Source organism: Zophobas morio, unplaced genomic scaffold (assembly GCF_036711695.1).
Source record: "Zophobas morio isolate AGI-343-1 ecotype UQ-CSIRO unplaced genomic scaffold, CSIRO_AGI_Zmor_V1 ptg000028l, whole genome shotgun sequence".
Lineage (NCBI taxonomy): Eukaryota > Metazoa > Arthropoda > Insecta > Coleoptera > Tenebrionidae > Zophobas > Zophobas morio.
This window is the reverse complement of record NW_026972133.1, coordinates 4,016,706-4,031,241: the sequence shown is the minus strand read 5'-3', so window position 1 is coordinate 4,031,241 and position 14,536 is coordinate 4,016,706. Positions and strand designations below refer to the sequence as shown.

Genomic DNA, 14,536 nt, shown 5'->3' with positions numbered 1-14,536 from the left:
TTCCTGTACAAGAGTTTTGATTTTTTTTAGTTGTACTGTGTACACGACAATGCTGTTTGTTGAAACTTGAAATATATTTCTGATGCAACTGTATCGGAATCGTTTTATAGGAAAGTTGATCGAGAAATACGAACTGAGAGCAGAGGATTTTTCTTTCGAGAAAGCTGTTCAGGGAAAGCGTTTACTCCCGATATAGATTTGCTTCGGGGATTTGCTTTTTCGGTAGCTTTCATTGTAGTTAAGTATAAGTCTTTCTGCAAAATTAATTCATCCTATATTATAATTAGATTAAGTTCTGTAAATAGATTTCTTAAACTATTTTTATTTATATATTTACCGCAGTTTTTTCGGAAGCAAATGTGGTGAATTACGACTGTTTATACATAATCCCCACCAAGCTTCGATGACGCCATCGTAAGAAATCATTAAACTAATTTTTGTTATTATTCATTAAAGTTTGTTTTTTATGTTTCCGTTTTTACTTCCCGAGCGTAAGCAAAGGAAGTATTGTAATCGAGTCCGTCGGCCGACTCTCTACTTTTACGTTTTCTCGATCTATCATGACCCCTAGAAGACGAAGAAATAGGTCTCCCATTTCCGTCTGTCTGTCCGTCCGTCCGTCCGTCTGTCCGTCCGTCTGTCCGTCCGTCTGTCCGTCCGTCTGTCCGTCCGTCTGTCCGTCCGTCTGTCCGTCCGTCTGTCCGTCCGTCTGTCCGTCTGTCCGTCTGCCCCCGGATTTTTATTAGACAGATAATCTCCGAAAGTACTCGACCGACTGTTGTGAAATTTTGTACTTATATTAAGAATATCATGTAAATGGTAAAACGCTAACCAAAATTTGTCTAATCATCCCCACCACTAATGCGATGACGTCACTTCAAAATTGTACATAGTAAATGGGTTTTCAATTGTATAAAATAACATAGTCCTACACATGTAGTTTACAACTCTGAATCGACTTTTCACCCGAAACGTCCAGATTTTTGGAAAAAAAATCAAAATTATAAAACAACATTTTGAAATTTAATTTTTAATCTGCTAACCAGAATGCTTTGAAATGTTGCAGATGTTTTAAGGCTATAAAGAGCATTATAAATCTTTAGTCAAAAAATATTTGCTTATCCCCTCCAAAAACTTGATGACGTCAGCTCAAAAGTTTGTGGAATAAATCATATCTAAAATGTACAAAATATGATGAGTCTGTACTTGCGATCTATCACTCCATTCATATTTTTTGGATTTGCATATACAGGGTGACTCAAAAAAATTAATGAATGCGTAAATATATTTTATTGATTTAATCAGGAACTACAAAACCGAATGCTCTGAAATCTTGCAGATGTTTTAAGGTCATAAAGAGCATAATAAATGTTTAGTCAAAATATATTTGCTTATCCCCTCCAAAAACTTGATGACGTCAGCTCGAAAGTTTGCCGAATAAATCATATCTAAAATGTACAAAATATGATGAGCCTGTACTTGTCATTTATCACTCCATTTATATTTTTTGGATTTACATATACAGAGTGACTCAAAAAAATTAATGAATGCGTAAATATATTTGATTGATTTAATCAGGAACTACAAAACGGAATGCTCTGACATCTTGCAGATGTTTTAAGGTTATAAAGAGCATAATAAATGTTTAGTCAAAATATATTTGCTTATCCCCTCCAAAAACTTGATGACGTCAGCTCGAAAGTTTGCCGAATAAATCATATCTAAAATGTACAAAATATGATGAGCCTGTACTTGTCATTTATCACTCCATTCATATTTTTTGGATTTACATATACAGAGTGACTCAAAAAAATTAATGAATGCGTAAATATATTTGATTGATTTAATCAGGAACTACAAAACGGAATGCTCGGACATCTTGCAGATGTTTTAAGGTTATAAAGAGCATAATAAATGTTTAGTCGAAATATATTTGCTTATCCCCTCCAAAAACTTGATGACGTCAGCTCGAAAATTTGCCGAATAAATCATATCTAAAATGTACAAAATATGATCAGTCTGTACTTGTGATCTATCACTCCATTCATATTTTTTGGATTTGCATATACAGGGTGATTCAAGAAAATAAATGAAAGCGTAAATTTATTTTACTGATTTACTCAGGAACTACAAAACCGAATGCTTCGAAATCTTGAAGATATTTTAAAATTATCATAAGCATGGTAAATTTTTGATCAAAACGTATTTGGTCGTCCCCCCTAAAAAAATTATGACGTCACCACAAAATTTTGCTGAATAAATCCTATCTAAAATGTACAAAATATGGTGAGTCTCTTCTTGTGATTTATCATTCCATTCAAATTCTTTCGATTTGCATATACAGGGTGACTCAAAAAAATTAATGAATGCGTAAATTTATTTTAATGATTTAATCAGGAACTACAAAACCGAATGCTTTGAAATCTTGCAGATGTTTTAAGGTTATAAAGAGCATAATAAATTTTTAGTCAAAATATATTTGGTTATCTTCTACAAAAAACTGATGACGTCAGCTCAAAAGTTTGCCGAATAAATCGTATCTAAAATGTACAAAATATGATGAGTCTGTACTTGTGATTTATCATTCCATTCATATTTTTGGATTTGCATATGCAGGGTGACTCAAAAAAATTAATGAAGGCGTGAATTTATTTTATCGATTTAATCAGGAATTACAAAACCGAATGCTTTGAAATCTTGGGAATATTTTAAAGTTATTATAAGCATGGTAAACTTTTGTTCAAAATGTATTTGTTCATCCCTCCTAAAAAAATTGATGACGTCACCCTTAAATTTTGCTGAATGAATCCTATCTAAAATGCAAAAAATATGATGAGTTTGTACTTGTGATTTATCATTCCATTCATATTTTTTAGATTTTCTTAAGAGGTGGTTCAAAAAAATTAATGAAGTCAATTTATTTTATTGATTAAATTAAAGGCAACACTTATTATTAGTATTACACCCCAACCAACCCAATTTGGTAGACACAAAATTTGTTAAAGGAAAAACTCGGTTGAAACATAAGGGTAGCACGCTTATTTACATCGACTTTAACATTACAGACCTGCATTTCTTTTATGCGTTCACTTGGTTCCGCGAATGTGAAATAGACATGTTTATAATCAACCAATTGTGAATTTCACCGTCAAGAATTAAAATAAAACCCAATGTTTTATATAATAAGCGGAAGTCGAAGCAATAAAACCGATGGTCGTTTTGTTTACAGTTTCTCTGTTTGACTCTCACGTATGCTGTTACGCCTGTCATCTTAAATTAAGAATGTTTATACATACACGATTTTCAGTTGCCTCTGATACATATACGTGAGTAAATTGTTTCGTTATTTTATTGATTATTACAAATCAATATTCAAAACGACCCAATTCATTTTCCCGAAAATTTGAGAATATAATAATTTTATTCTTAGTATTACACTACATCTATCCCAACTGATATACGTGTCCTTGCAAAAATGTTGATGACGTCATCGCAATTTTTTTTTAAATTCCCACTACAAAAATGTAATGAGAAAAAAAACACAATAGGCATGCAGTCGTCAAGTTTCCGACAGCGAGGGAAGTACTGTCTAAACTCTTTAGATCAATTTTTTTTTTTATAGAAGACAAAACAATTTTCTGCGTTTTTCACTGATTATTACATTCAGAAACATATTTTTTTTATGAAATCACTTGTTTACGTTTTCAAATTAACCTGGAAAAATATCTGGCTTTAATTTTAAAACGTAAACATGATTTTACGTTTGAATGTTTACCATATTCTTTACTAAAATTGTTATTTCATTTCGGATTTTTTGTGGTCTGTAGCAATTTTTACAAACATTTCGTTTCCCGAGCGTACGAAAGACTGAATTTTTTTTGTGTAAAGTCGTGAATTGCTATGATTGAGCACGCCACTGAGCTACCATGAAAATAAGTGTTAAAAATTATTGCAATTTTAAACAGAGTTAAAAACTTCACATCAAACTATTGTTCTATAAAATGTGTTTATCGTTTTATCGATCGTACTAAAATGCCACTTGTGCAAAAATTACTCAGTCCCGGAATATACCTATGAACTTTCGTCTTTTTCATCATTTTGGCTAAAGCTATCCACCCACAGGTACGCCGTCCGCAACTTCCCCTCTTCGTATGTTCGGGATTCTTTATAACCTATTTACATTTGCTGCCAGTTGCAAGAAATTTCGGGGCGGAAGTGTATTTTTCGTCAGAATTAACTCTTTGAACTCGCTCTCCCCCCGAGCCCTCGAAAGTATGCTAATAAACTCCCCGTGAGCGGCGCAAAGTAGCTGAATATGTTCGGGACGTTTTTCTTTGACGTTTGAGATAATTTGCCGTCGTCGGCGATAAGTTCGTTTTATCGTTTGATCGACAGCTCCGATCGGTCACAATGGAATATGTGTCAAATCAAACGTGAGTTATCGCAACCGAGGGAAAAGAAAGGGTAACGACATAATAATTTGCGAGGATCGATGTCGGATGGGTGGGAGCAGGGCCGGCTTGGGAGGTAACGAAGAAAGCGCGGACGGTTTGGTACGAATTTACAAAACTGAATTCACTAATTGAATACGTAATTTTTTTATATTATATTAGTTGTGTTAAGATTTCCCACCACCAAGAATAGTTGATATATTAAAAAAAAAGATTTCAATGAAAATTTTCAGGTTGCTATTTCAAGCATACAACGCACTGAGCTTTGACACAAAGTTTGAATAAAGTTTTATCAAAGTTTGGTGTCGCGGGAGTGTTTAGGGACAAATTCAACATTATTGAAAGTAGTTAATCTTTCTGGCTTAGTGATGGATCACATCTATTGAGATTCTTTTTTTTTAAACATTCAACATATGTTGTGGTTGCCTAAAATCTGGCGTCTTAACAACAAAAATTGAGAAAAATTGGTATTTTTTAACATTAGAGTGTGTGACGCCGGGAATTTGAGACTGAGCATTAAGAGGAAATCGGGAAGTCGCACATTAGCAAAACGAACTCCCGAGGCTGTTGAAATACAACTTTAGAAGGCTGTCTGAAATAATTACAAGGGTCGATCGTGTTTTTTATTACAAGTAGCACAAAAGAATTTCAGGGTTTTCTTGATGTTTATTTAGGAGCTGAAGGGATCTCAAGGGTAAAATAATGTTTTATTTTTTAATATCACAACACAACTTGGTTCGTTCGCCGGAAATTCGGTTTATGTCAAATAGTTAATCGTAATTTCTTTTTTTTAATGTACATAGAGCTGCTATTCAAAAAATAGCCAGTGACGTCATAATTTTGACAGCGCAATAAAAAATATAATTAGCTTGTGTAGCTCATTATAATAGACGGTGTGTTTTAAATTCGCCGGCATATGGCAGGTGAGGCTTTTGTTGTTTGTTAATTTTCTTTGTTTTTTTTTCTAATTATTTCCATTATTTTATGAAAACCGTCAGGTATCACAAAGGCGCTGTTCTTTTCGGTGCATTTTTTTGTTTGTGTCGAGGGAGAGGGGCGCCTGAAACCGGCCCTGGGCGCGCCGTTTAATTCCGCCTATTCAAAATGTAAGAAAGAGCCTTCCCTGCGAGATAAAAACTTGTAAAGCTAATCTGGGCCATTCGTCGCAAATCCCTCGTAGATGTTGCACGTATATAACGAGTAGTTTAACGGCGTCGTTACCGGTTAGGCTGACGAATGACGTTATTTCCTCTCCTCTTCCACTTTTTCGACGCGAAACGCAGGTGTGTGGAAATTCCGGCATTACTCAGGTCGGTCCGCGAGGGGCTGAATAATTCCGTGTTTAAGATGGATTATTTACACCGAATGCAAACAAAAATGACAAAGAAAATTAAATTTCAACGGCGTACCGGCTAAAAGGCCTTAAACTTTTCCAATTACAAAATACTAAAGTAGCTGAGTAAAAAGAGGATTCGGAAAACGGGAAAGTTTTTCGTCAGATTTCAGTGGCGGCGCTGAATTCTTGAAATCGTGTTATAATTTTCTACACGGTTGTTTAATTGTATTCAGTGTTTTTGTTTGCGAACAATCCGAATGCAATTTAAACTCGGAAACGTTCTAATTGTGTTTCAATTGTCCTTCTTTAATTTCTACTCTTTAAATTTAACTGCTTAAGCAAATCGGCGCGTTTTACATTTTTCGCCAAATCCGTTTTACATAAATTACCCATGGACTAATTTCCGTTTTTCTTTTCGGCCGGAGACCCGCGTAACTCGAGCCGGCTTTATCAGAAATTTTTGAAGCGGCGATTAATTTCACCCGGATAAGAGGCAGTATACCGTTCAAAGATAGATTTCATTATTTTCAGGCGAAATTTACCGCCACTGGTATTGGTTTTTATTTTTAATTTAAAACGGTAACGAGAGAACGAACGCTTTTTTTGCGTTTTGCGCTGAAAGTTTCACAACTCTTTTTTTTTTCGCTGGCGCTACAGTTGTTTCGGCGTGCATTCCTCCCGTTTTGAAACCTAACATCCTTGAATGAATCAAAGACAGTGATGAATTCTTTGCGAACTTTTCTGAAACTCGCTTCCGTGAGTTTTGTTTACGTCTGCTTTATAAACAGAAACATCCCTTTGTTGCATATTACAACCGAAATATTTTGTAATTTTTCTTAATTTTTAGGGCGCTTGTGTAAAAATTCTCGAATTGTTTTCGTAAGGAAATATTTGATTTCGGTTTTTAAAGAATAGCTTTCACGTAGCAAGTTTCGACAGATATTTTTTGATAGTATTGTCTTAAATTCTTGTATTATGTTTTGACTTGAATAAATTTTAATGAGGCCATTTTAGGTTGAAAGAAATGCTCATTATTCATCCTTTTTTTCAAATAACGAGGTTGTTGTATTTGAAAAATTGTCTTTCGTCTGGAGAGCAATCTTTTTTATTACGAAGAAGTCGACACTAATTTTCAACTGACGTCTAATTTTTTACTGGAACGTATGGTCGGAAAATAAATTCGAGGCTGCACTTTTCGAATTTTTCCTAACACTGCACGCTGCGTTAACTTTGTATCACGGAAACCTCGCAACATTTCTCCACCTATCTCTGGAGAAATCAAGACACGAAACATTAAAAAGAGCAACCCGCACGACGCAAAAACCCCTAAATAGTTTCATGAAATGTGCAACGACTAAACGAAATCAGAGCTCGTTATCAAGTGCATGCTGCTCCATTTCCGCCAAGATTTTATTCAATTAAAACAAAACGTACAATTTTCCTTTCCTCCGCGATTTAATTAAAAACCGAATGTCACAATATTTTCCCCTCCGAACTAATTAGGACATGCAGATTCGGGGGTGCAAAATCGTAGAAACCGAAGAAGTTCGACGTGCACAAGTTTTTTCATTAAAAGGAAATGGATCCGTGCGGTTTACATATTTTGTATGTGCGTATAAAATTCTCTGGATCATTTTTTTAATAAAATGGAAAGAGGGATGTTTTCGCGTTTTTTATGAAGCTAATTTTAAATTGTTATTACTAGGGGTAAAAAAATATTTTAACATGTAAATAAATTAGCGTGAGGAGGGCGGTTTGATGGAATAAAGAATTTTCGGGGAAAAATGTAGCCGGAAAATTGTAGTTCGCGCAAGCACTAGATGGTGCCGTAAACGTAAACTCCGGACTTGAATTTTTCATTAATTTAATCTAATTAGTTCGTTTTTAGTGTCAAAATTGCGGTATATATTCATGGTCGTCGTGTAGGGAATGCTCGTTTAGCTTTTACGGATTGAGAGAAGTTTGCAGCACAATTAATGAACTCCATTTGGCGATCCGTACTATGGTTATTTATTTTAATAGACGGCGCTTTCTGTAATTATGGTTCCATATTTTGTTGCACGGATATTGGCGGACGTATTAATGATGGGCAACCACGAGCGGAATTTCATCGGATTTTCAGGATTCGACACGTAACGACGGTCGAAGAAAATATTTGGAAGTCCGAGTCTTAATTGACAGGCGTTATTTCAGGCTTCCGGTGCGCTCCGGAGCTAAATGTAGAATCTCCGGCGACAAGTCCGCCCGGTTTTTCGAGCTTTAATTAAGTCCGAATTGAAGTTTTTGTCAAAGTAGTCAGTTTGTAACGGCGAAAAGTTACATTTTGAATTTATTTGTGCAATGTGTTTGAGCAAATGCAATTAAGTCTCGTAAATATGATAAAACAAGACATTAAGCGCTTTATTGCAACGTAGCGCCGTATTGTCCTTACGACTAAAAATACTTTGTGCGAGGAATTAAATTTCGTAATATAGTACGGCCGTGCCATCCGGTTATTCTCTTTGTTTACGATAGTTGTATTTTACGGTGCATAAAGCACGTACCGTAAACTATACGAGAAAAATGACGTCATTTATGCAAATTCCGTTCCGCGAGTTTCGCGTTTCTACTGTTCTAGAACGAAGAATTGTCCGCTCGACTTGTCTTCAGACGTTCGAAGATTGAAAATTCCAAAGTTCGGCGATCTCATAATGTAAATACATAATAAGCCATTCGGATCACATCAAATAGAAATCCGTATCTTGGCGAAGTCGATGCACAATGAAGCCATTTGCCGACATCATCCACCATTTCACGAAGAGTTTACCGAAGTTGTTATGCACTTCCGCGGAACTAATTTCGTGATCATAACAGAGTCGACTCGTAAATCCCTCGTTTCCGGCATCAGCGCGGCCCCAATAAAATCCGGGATTTTGTCCGGGCCGGTTTCGCACGAGCCCTAGGTGACAAATAAGGGTGCGGTTATATTTTATGTAATTGACTTACCTAAAATGCCGAGTCGGTAGTTTACGGTGACTACGACGACGCCCCCGTAACTGGCGAGGACGCTGCCGTCGTAAGGGTTGCCCGAATTCCATTCGTAGCTCTCGCCGTGGACGAACACCACGACGGGGTACTTGGACGAGGAGCTGCCCTCTCTCGTACCTGCTGCAAAGGAAACCCGATCAGACACTAATAATAAACGGTCGAGTATTCTTAAAATGTTGGACGCACAGATATAAATTAATCGTAGTTCTTGAGTTTTATTTTTCCAAGCCGGCTTTGTGGAGAAACAAAATCGCCGGTCAGCGCTTAGCTGTTGAATAGATAAACCCCAATAACAGTATTTTATCTGCGCAAAAACATCCCTCATTGTCTCGATTCGCGGATAAAAGTTTTTGAACGACGAAAATCATTTGTTGGCCGGACTCGCGCCGATGGAAGATGGGTAAAGTTTCCTTTATTTCAGACGAGGATAAGTTTGATGTATGTAGGTACGTCGATGTTTGGAAGGGTTGATTCCGCGAATCCGAGTTCTATTTGCGTTGTCTGGTATTTATTCGCTAGATAACTATTTTGCTGTTTTTGAGCGGTTTACGAGCCGAGATTAGCTATTCTAAATAGTGGAAACGTTCGCCCTACATTTTCGTGGGGTTTAAAATTACGAAGAGGAATGCTTCTCTATGGTAGGTGTTTGAACTTCAAGAAAAGTGATAAATTCTTGTCTGTCGCCGTGGCTGCATTAGTTTCTAATAGCCGAAAGTTCGAAAATTTATTTGCAGAGTTAGTGTTGTTTTTGTCCCCAAACCCTTACGAGTTGGTGAACCATTACACTACATTAGTTTGGACGTCCGACAAAGACTTAAAGGAGGATTTTTGAAATTTGGGCGAAAAGACGTTGTGCAATTTTTTATTCTTCAAACGCAGTATTTAAGAATTAAATTTGTTGTATGTACAAAAATGGTGGATGCGCCGGGCAAAATTTAAGTTAAAATTATTTATTTCCCAATTTTTAGCCAACTTTAACAAATCTGTTTACTTAAATGGAGCAATCATATTAGACGTAGTTACGAGCTGTTTACCGAGAAACTTGATTCGAGAAAAACTTTAGACGGTCTTCGTAAAATATTAGTGTGATTAAGATCCACGGATTGAAATATCTGGAAAATTTTAGTAATTTGAATAACGAATAAGTTTTATTACGGGAACTCTAAAACTAGAAAAAGCGAGTTCTACTAACGACGTATTATCACGTTCTGTTAAAACCGGCCATAAAAATCGGAAACGGCCCCATGATGCGTGTCCCCTTCGTCGTTTTTCGTATCAAAATAATAAAACGGCATATGATTTCCCCCCCGCCTGCAGCTGCACTACACACAAATCACCCCGAATGGCCCATCAACCCTCATTCCGAGACTAATAACCTCAAAGATAATTTGTTTTTCGTGTTTGGATTACATCCCCCGAATGGATGTTGGATTTTCCGGTTTATAAATTGTCGCGAAGGCATAAAGGAAAGGGGTTGCGTGCGAACGTATAGGAACCTCGGTCGTGTGCGAAGCATCGGGTGTGAGGAAACCCATAAAACAATGCGACCGAAATGGTAAAAAGCCTTTCCGTATTCTCATATTTTATTTGCGCTTACATAAGCGTGGAAAATAACGAACTGTTTCCGATACCGAATCGGCCGATCTAGTTTCGGTATTAGAAGGCAGGGATGATCGATGCGGGACGAACGAGGAGAAAAAACCGATTGTAAAGATAAATGTATTCATGGACTTCAAAAATTGCCATGCGAGATGAAAAGAAACACGTTTGAGAGACTCGTTAGTCGACTCGGATACGGGAAGGAGTCGTCCAACTTGCGTTCTGCTCATTTGTCATCTGCTTTTTATTTTTTATTTTATTTTTTTTTCTGTGTGGAGAGGTAACGAGCTTTTCGCAGTAGTGTCTCGAATTTTTAACCACTAATAAAAATTATAAATATTTAAACGTGTATTTTTCAGGTTCGGTTCGTCCTGTGTGGGAGCGTCCGGACATGCATATTCACACATCATCTGCACAGCTCGTGTATTATTAGAGCTTATTAATGCAACTTTTAATAATGGGTTTAATTAGATACATTTGTTGCGGTTTGCGTGTTCACCATTATCATATTGAGGTTTTAGTGTTCGGTAATAACTGGAAATACCCAGGACAGGCCGACTTTATTGCGGCTGTTTCATTTGCATATTTACTCATCAAGTTTTTGAGTCGGTAATTGAAAATACTTAAATTTAGGGATTTCATAAATTGTCGACGGCATGACTGTACATTATTAATGGCCATCATTTCTGTGGGAAGCGATTCGGTTTAATTTTATCAATTTGTGTGGGGCGGGATTGTTTGACCAACTGTGGGTGGCAAAGCTTTTGGAAAAAAAGTGGTCGTATTGAAACTCGTCATTAACGAATGTTTGTGGTGTGTAGGTGAGCGTGTTTTCTTGATGTTTGAGTTAAACGCGTCTGAAAAATCGTTTTGTTTGAGTTGTTTGATGTAATTTTTGTATTCGGAAGTTATTCGGTGGGAAATAAAAACCAACAGCTTTTGTAATGTCGGCAGGTTTGTTGTTTCTTTTATTAATTGAGGTGTATTAACACTAATTGAATGAAAACGTGGGTTACTGGTAATCTGTGGGTGTAAACAACAAAATCAGCCTTTGTGAGGCCATATTTTAATTGAAACCTGAGCCTGTTTTCAGGAATTTCGGGAAAAATTCCCTCGTGTTGCTGTTCTTGAAGCTATTTTTTTAAGGATATTCAGTTATGTGTACATCAAATTATTTCGTGAGACTGATAACATTAAGAGGAAATCAGGAAGTCGTACATTAACAAAACGAACTGTTGAGGCTCTTGAAAATGTCCGACAGATTATGGATGGTAACCCCCATAGATCTTTAAGCAGCAACTTGATTTGTTATATACAATTTGCTAGAAAATTGTTAAAAAGGACCTAATGTTGTTTCCCTATAGAATGTAGGTGTTTGATTAACTTAAATCACCTGATTATGAAAAATCTTTAGACTATTTTTTGTTGCCTAGTGAAAAACCTTGAAGTCACTTAAGGGGACTCGCTAGACGAGGTATAACATTTTTTTGGTTTTTTGTATGAAAAAATGATATTAATATAGATGTGTCATACATCAAACTGCAGCTTTTTTCATATTCTAGGGCGCAGAGACCAGTTCAATCAACTAAAAAAATATGGCTGAGAAATATCGTAAAAAAGCACCATTTTATGTTTTCTTTTCAAGTTTTTGAGTCATAACCATCATAAAATCGCTTGAAAATTCGCACATGGATAAAACATTACTTTTTACAGGGCGCAGAATCATTAAATGTTTGTTAGTGGTCCAATTTGTTTAAATAATAATGTGTTTATTAAAATCAAAATATACCACAAATTAATGGAAAATACGTCGAATAATTTTAACAGGAATATCAGAGGAAAATTAATGATCTATTGGTTAGCAGAGTTTTTAACCAAAACTAACAGTTATTGAAAAAAATGGGTATCAATTCGACAGAATTTGAGCAGTTAGTTCAGTACTTTGCCAATAGGAGCGCCACTAAAATTTACGGAAGCGACTTTCAGGTAAAACCCTTATCGCCTGCTTTACCATAAGCTTATTGTTAGAGTTCTCGGCTGATTTTTCTAATTTATGGCAAGGAACTCAGCTTTATAACAAGCCGCCAGGACCGGCCGTAGTAATCTATTGTTAAGAAAATTAACTTTTACGCAATGAGGTACTATCATAAAACCGAATTCAAACTGGGGAACTATAATATTTTTACTCCACTCAGGATCCTGAATTCAATACACATGATTACTAAAAATTAATTGTAATATTATTCTTAATATATATTTTGCGTTGTTAGTTAATAAAACTAATAAACATATTTATAATAATAATAAAAAATATATAAAATACAGCTTTTGTTTAACACGTATAAGTAGCTAAGTGTATCTACTACTTATCCCAGAAAGGAGGTGTTTTAAAAAAGCCCTACGGCCAGTATCTTCTCCCTTCATTGTTTACTCGAAAAAAGTGCTCGTATATGTTTTCATTTGCCGAGAGATCATTTTCAAAATATATTTATAATAAAAATATGCAAGTCTTGGTGATGAAAAATGTACTCCTAATAAATTATTAAAGTACATAAAAAAATAGAAACAAATTTTATTTATTTTAAAAAAATCTCTCGCAAAGGCAGGTTCCTCTTTCTTCTTGAATCAATTATTTCGGGCAATAATGCGCCAAAGCAAAATCTGCCAAGTTTATCTGCCATCTTTTTACATATATTTCTTCGTCTTTATAAATTTTTTCTATATTTATTCCATTGGGTGTCCATACAACAAAATAAACTTGTGAAATACCCGTAACAAGCATTTGTCCCTGGACTTGAAAGTAGTAATCATGATTTTTTTTTTAGTTTCAATTCTCTGTCTGTCAATGTACAAAATTTGATTATTTTTTTTCTAACCGCTTCTTCGGGAGACAAATCTTGCGATTTTGAAGGGCATTTAATTTCGACTAATGCACTCCTATCCTCTAGAACCCTGTGTGGACTAGCAGCCAAGTAAGGAAATTGTTTTGAAATAAACAAGCGACACCGTTCAGTTTTTATATTTTTATTTATTTCAAAACACTTGACAGCTTTTTCCTCACTTTGCTGTCCATAGTATGTATAACTGTTACCTCTAAATGTACTGTACAACAGAGACTCCACCGTTTTAGCTATTGCTGTAGTCGGTCTAAGTTTGTAAATACGTCCAAAATTTGAAGCCGTAACCCTAATTTCTCTTTCTTTTGCCCAAATGTGCCTGTTGCCTAGTGTCTATTTAAATTTGTTCTAAATTCAAAGATAATTTTCTCAAAAAAACCTCTTTGGCTGTCACAAATGTTTCTACATCCATGACTGACAGGATTTTATAAAAAATATTTAAATTATAATCGCAGTCGGGACCAGCATACGTAAATTTTTTTACGAAATATTTTTTTACGAATACTTTGTCTAAGACGAGTTTGTTTAATAGACGAACAATATTTTTTTGTTATTAAACCAGGACCGTTTTAATCACAATATATTTACTTATCCCCTCTAAAAAATTGATGACGTCACCTCAAAATTTTACCGAATAAATCCTATCTAAATTGTATAAAATATGATGAGTCTCTTCTTGTGATTTATCATTCCATTCATGTTTTTTGGATTTGCATATACAGGTGACCCCAAACTTAATGAATGCGTAAATTTATTTTATTGATTTAATCAGGAACTACAGAACCCCATGCTTTGAAATCTTGCAAATGTTTTAAGGTTATAAAGAGCATAATAAATTTTTAGTCCAAATATATTTGCTTATCCCCTCCAAAAAATTGATGACGTCAGCTCAAAAATTTGCCGTATAATCCTATTTAAAATTTACAAAATATGATGAGTCTCTTCTTGTAATTTATCATTCCATTCATATTTTTTGGATTCGGATATACAGGGTGACTCAAAAAGGAACTACAAAACCGAATGCTTTGAAATCTAATGTGAAAAAAAAACATAATTGGCATGCAGTCGTCACGTTTTCGATAGCGAGGGAAGTACTGTCTAAACTCTTTGGACTAATTTTTTTGATTTTCCCATTTTTCCATTTCTCAATTTTTCAATGTTTCAGTTTGGGATTTTTTCACTGTTTCGATTCTTTAATTTTCCTTCCATTTTTAGGTTTTTCAATA

At 35.3% G+C, this 14,536-nt stretch overlaps 1 protein-coding gene across 2 annotated transcripts in view; it reads right to left on the bottom strand.

Annotated features, from left to right (window-relative positions):
- Window positions 1-14,536, bottom strand: part of Nlg3 (Neuroligin 3) — a 174,803-nt gene that overhangs the window by 47,396 nt on the left and 112,871 nt on the right. The window contains exon 2 of one of the 2 annotated variants that reach the window (XM_064066407.1): window positions 8,773-8,934. In XM_064066407.1, coding sequence (XP_063922477.1) covers window positions 8,773-8,934 — 162 coding nt within the window. The remainder of the gene's footprint in view (window positions 1-8,772; window positions 8,935-14,536) is intronic. The other variant, XM_064066408.1, reaches the window with a different exon arrangement.